The sequence below is a fragment of the Lycium barbarum genome, chromosome 5 (genome assembly GCF_019175385.1).
Source record: "Lycium barbarum isolate Lr01 chromosome 5, ASM1917538v2, whole genome shotgun sequence".
Classification (NCBI taxonomy): Eukaryota; Viridiplantae; Streptophyta; class Magnoliopsida; order Solanales; family Solanaceae; genus Lycium; species Lycium barbarum.
In genome coordinates, this window is record NC_083341.1 from 120,364,468 (window position 1) to 120,369,672 (window position 5,205).

Sequence of the window (5,205 nt, forward strand, 5' to 3'; positions counted from 1 at the left end):
GTTGTAAATGATGCAATGGTATCTTACGAACATTTGACACAGATTTGACACAGATTATGAATCAACGGAATAAAGTTGTTGACTGGAAAAGAAAATACAGTAACGTGTTCCCAATATTTTTCCATTATGTGAGTTATTATACCCGTATGAAGGAATACTTTGTTTAAATAAACTAGAAATAAAAGGTATTTCCAAACTGGGTAAGGATAACGGTCAAATCTCTGGAGAAAGCGAACAAACATAACGACATGAGACGGAAGAAACTGTATATTTGAGTCTCACAAAATAAAAACACGATTTCTACCGGAGTTTCTCTTCAATTTCTACATTGGGCTAAACTTTGAGAAAAACAACACTACAAGAAGAAGCAGGCCTAGCCTATTATCACCATTCACCACTTGTATCGCATGCTTAAGCCACGCCCCCGCTGGTTGCTGTCCTTATTATCTGGAACAAAGCTGTAATGGGAGAAAAAGGGATTAATTAAACAACAAATAATAGCACAACAGAAAAACAAAGAAATATGCATGTAGAAACCTAGGTGACATGAAAGAGTACATGAACACAGGGATATAAAAGAACAGTATTCTCTCGAAGATAAACAAAAAAAGTTCTGTTAAAGAAAAAGGGCCAACCTACATACCCCGGAGAACCTAGGTAACGTGAAAGAATTGTATGTGTAAATGGATATGAAAGAACAATATACTCTCTAATATGAACAAAGGTGGTTTTCACAAGGAAAAAGGGCCAACCTAACTACTCCATTGCTAGCAGCTATCATACATTGTAAAATATTTAAACACAGACCTTGTTAAGATTCCAGACCTCTGATAAATGGTGGGATATAGATATCAAGATAAAGACACCTTAAATACTTGGAGTTCAATGCAATGCCTCAGATATGAAGTGGCAAAAAAATGGGAGACAAGATGATACGAAGATCTTACATGAGCCAATGACAACAAAGACGAAGAAACCAAGCAATATAGGGCCAACAGGATACTGGTTTCCTTTCTTTGCGGTAGTTTCAGGAACAGCTCCTCGCTTGGTGATGTTTTTCTCAAACCTCTCCACCTTCCTGTCAGCGAGACGTCTGGATGTAGTCTGGTCAAAGGCAACAATACAAAGGAATGATACACAAGAAAATCTTGTTCAAACTAACAATAAATAAATCTTTTTGAAAAGAAAGAAAAGTTAAGTATAGCCAGCTTTTGACAAGCAACCAAGTCTCTAACCGGACAGGACAAGCATCAACCAATCTAGCATGCAGCTCTAGTATTCAACATTCAGAACATCCATATTATAAATATCCAACAATTGAGACCACCACCAGAGGGAAACAGAACTTGGCAATTGGCAACCTTCTCCAATAGAAAAGGGTTTGCCATACTGGATCCAAGGGTTGAGCTGACACAAGAGAAGGTTGGAGAAAAGCTGCTCCCTTTTCATCATTTGGTGGTAAAATTGGAAGTAGATTTGTTTATTGATGAAACCATGCTCATGTAATGGTCTAACTAACGGATTTTTGGGCATCCAGTGATCACATCTCATGTTAAGCTACAACAGAGGCCTTATGTCCCAAAGATTCTTCTAATGACACTTTCAAATAGAGTGGGGCTTCAATTAACAGGGAGGTCAAAGTTATTTACCCCGTTTCAAATCCTATGGTATTGGATCTTAGTATGTACCAACATAACCTATTTAAAGAAAAAATAGAAGTGCTGAACAAATTCAAGCTTAACGGGAACTCAAATCTTAGCAATTTTATATGCCCCTAATGCTGATTCAATTATTTAAACAACCCGGAAGCTAGCCTAAATCGCCATCCTTTTTCTGATAAATTAAAGGAATCCTAGCTAAAGCAGGGAATTTAAGTCTTGGAATTACCAAAACCAGCTCCCACCTTTTGATAGAGCATGGAAGCAATGCAAAAGAATATCGATTCCATGCAAACAACTAAAAATATATTTTACTAAGTCTAACCACTAATTGTCTTTTACTCAAACCTATGGATGATGCCGCCGTTATCCAGTTACATTAGACAGTAAGAAAAGATTATATAAAAAGTTAACAACATACCCAGTGAAATCCCACAAAGTGGGGTCTGGAGAGGGTAGAATGTACACAAACCTTACTCTACGGCAGTGTTTAGGATGGCGAAAGGCGAGGCGTGGCGACAAGGGCTCACCTCACGCCTCATGGCGAGGCGTGGCGTGGCGAGCGCCTTTTAGAAGCGAGGCGAGAATTAACACAAAAAATTAAAATATTAAATATGCATATATAAATACCCAAAAACTCAAATACTCAACAAAATACCAGCAAATATTTCAATTGAAAAACTAAAAGTAGATGGTTGATAGTTGATACTAAAGTCTAAAAGTCTCCAACTAGATAGTTAATAAGTCATAAGGTCCCTGGGTGTTAGCATTAACCAAATTATAACGAAGCAACATCTATTCTTCTTCAAGATCTCCAAATTCTTCAACCACAAGAGTGTTAGCATTATATTTTCTCGTTATTCTGTTCTGTTTTAGAAAAGTCAGCCAACTTTTAAAAAAAAAAAAATCAAAAGGCGACGCCTTACGCCATAGCCTCGCCTTAGTCGCCATGTCGCCGTAGCCTCGCCTTTTGGGAAATGCCACGCCTTGGCAGTACATGGCAAGGCAGGCTCGCCTTGCCACGCCTCGCGCCAAAAGGCGTAAGGCGAGTGCCTTTCACAACACTGCTCTACGGCTGTTTCTGGCAGACCCTATCATCTAAAAGTTGACGCCTATATTTTCCTTTTCGATAGACCATTGGATTTTTTCCCCAAAAAAATAAAAATAAAAAAATCAATGATTTACACTGCAATAAAAATGTTCTGTCACGGCTAAGCACCAACTGCCAAGGTATTGTTCCTTGGCTTTAACCTAAAAGGCAAAGTTAAATCATGAAATTCACCCTTATATATGGCCCCTAACACCACCACCCCCCGAAATTCCGATGTGGAAGTTTTACATCGAATCCCCTTTCGAGGTCAACCTCGGGCGATCCACAGGTCGTTACATTTTCCTGAATCATTGTTAATTGCACATTTATATCTCCCTCACAATAAGTGATTTATGATAACTCCATCCATTAATCTCAAGGTAAACTATTTGCTACTTATTTTAAGCAAAAGAATCTATTTATAAACAATTCTTCTAAAAAAAAAAAAAGCAGAAGAAAAAAAAAGACAGTTGACATCAAAAACACTAAATAAATCATGTGAATCACAAAATAATGAGCCAGGAACATCAACGTTGATACAAAACATAATTATTTTTTTTAATAAAAGGGGAAATTAATCTAAATAATGAGCCAGACACATCAACATTGATACAAAACATTTTTGTTTTTTGTTTTTAAAAAGAGCAATTAATCCGTGGCAACTACATATTAAGGGCTACAATAAGAAAAGAAAAGACTAAAAATTCCAAATTTATTGAAATCAATAATCAGAACAATCACACAATTATTAATCCAAATAATAAGCCAGGAGCAACGACATTGACACACACACCAAAAAAAAAAAAAAAGTTAGAACAGATTGGAGTTTTTTATTACCATAATTGAAGAAAAATCCGGTGATCGCCGATAGATGAGAACACAAAAATTTGCAGAGAGAATTATTTATTTCTCTTCCTTTTTTCTATTTTGTCTTATTTATAGTTGGTGAAAAACTCGAGGACAGGAGGCACATGAAAAACGCGTCACGCTCCTTCCATTAATTGGTGAGATGGGTTAGAAACCACGCAGCTTTGCTTACTTGGCAGCATATTATTGGGTTAATTGTACACGTCGGATTTATTTTACCTGGGCTTAATAAAATAGAAAAAGCCTAATTATTATAAATATTATTTAATTATGATGTCTATCTTTAGGAGAGAATTTAGGGTTTGTAACTTTGACACTAAGTTAAATTTCTCCTATTTAGATGTTCTCTTCATTGTATAGAATCTTTAACAAGAGAAATAAAAGAATTCCTCTCTTCTCTCTTTCTCTACAATATTCTTCTTACTTGTTTTATTATTTTATAACACGTTATCAGCACGAGACTCTAATAAATTGAGAAATTGAATAATGTTATAAAGTTGCCGAGTGTTTCCCATAAGAAGGATGACCCAGTACAAGGGTTATAGCAACAACATATATGCGGCCATCAACGGGATTTGTTATCAATCAAATCCTATTATCATATTGCTCCAGATGAGTTAAGGCAAGTAATGCCTTGGATTAATACCCTTATGGACTATTTGATTGGATAATTTTCTTTCGGTATTAATCCATTACCTGGTATCATTTAAATATATGTATATCATACTTTGTATATTATATTAAAAGAAGTACTGGAAGTACTCTTGTAGAATATGCAAGAAATATTTGACCACTCGCAGTGGTAAATACTTTCATAGGCTTATCGTGATTATAAAGGAAGATATGTTAGAGAAAATACTCTACGTTGTATGAATATCTTGATTTGCTCCTGAAGTAGTGACATCTTAAAAGAGGTATTAAGCTATCATGATATGCTCAGAACACGTAAAGATAATTTTGTTCCATTCTTGAAGAATGAGATCTTTTGATAAATGTTATAAACACAGATCCATTCCCTGAAGTGAATGTGATGATATTTAGTAAAGATTGTAAATACATACGTGTTTTTGGCTATGAAAATATCACGACTCACCTCTTGAAGAGACAGAATAATATTCTAAATATTTTATGTTTTACTCCTGAAGTAGTAAAACTTTAAACGAATCTTAAAGTAGTAAAATTCGAAATTTACTCCTGAAGCAATATGACATGGAATGCTTTGGTCAATCCTAAAGACTCAAGATCTGGACGTCGTTAAGGTTTTTATATTCCATCTTTTGCTACTTTGTGTTGCTATACATAAATACATCTAGGTATATATCTGATTATCGTACTTACGTGAACATGATGTTTCTTTTTGGTATAATGATATCAATATATTATGTGAAGGATTATTTACAGTGATCTAGTACTTATTGGAAGAGTACTTACTGGAAAGCCATTAATAAAAACGATGTGAGTCTTATTTGATATTAGCAAGTCATCTGTTGTTAGTTGCCGTAAATAAATTATTTTTGTTACTATGGCCCTAACTTCATGGTTGGCGTGAACTCCAGCAAAGTTCAAAATAATTGTATAACCTGAAGTGGC

At 35.2% G+C, this 5,205-nt stretch overlaps 1 protein-coding gene across 1 annotated transcript; it reads right to left on the bottom strand.

Annotated features, from left to right (window-relative positions):
- Window positions 1-249: 249 nt before the first annotated feature.
- LOC132641290 (uncharacterized) lies at window positions 250-3,744 on the bottom strand. Its single transcript, XM_060358217.1, has 3 exons — window positions 3,586-3,744; window positions 948-1,104; window positions 250-458 (listed from the first exon to the last, which is right to left on the bottom strand). Exons 1-3 carry the CDS (start codon window positions 3,586-3,588, stop codon window positions 412-414), a joined length of 207 nt encoding a protein of 68 aa, XP_060214200.1. The 5' UTR covers window positions 3,589-3,744; the 3' UTR covers window positions 250-411.
- Between the last annotated feature and the right edge of the window lie 1,461 nt (window positions 3,745-5,205).

What these genes read in the sequence shown, in the direction of transcription:
- LOC132641290 (XM_060358217.1), bottom strand. An exon ending in CTTTGTTGTCATTGGCTCAT is followed by an intron (nt 459 to 947) that starts GTAAGATCTTCG and finishes CTCCCATTACAG; the next exon opens with CTTTGTTCCAGATAATAAGG.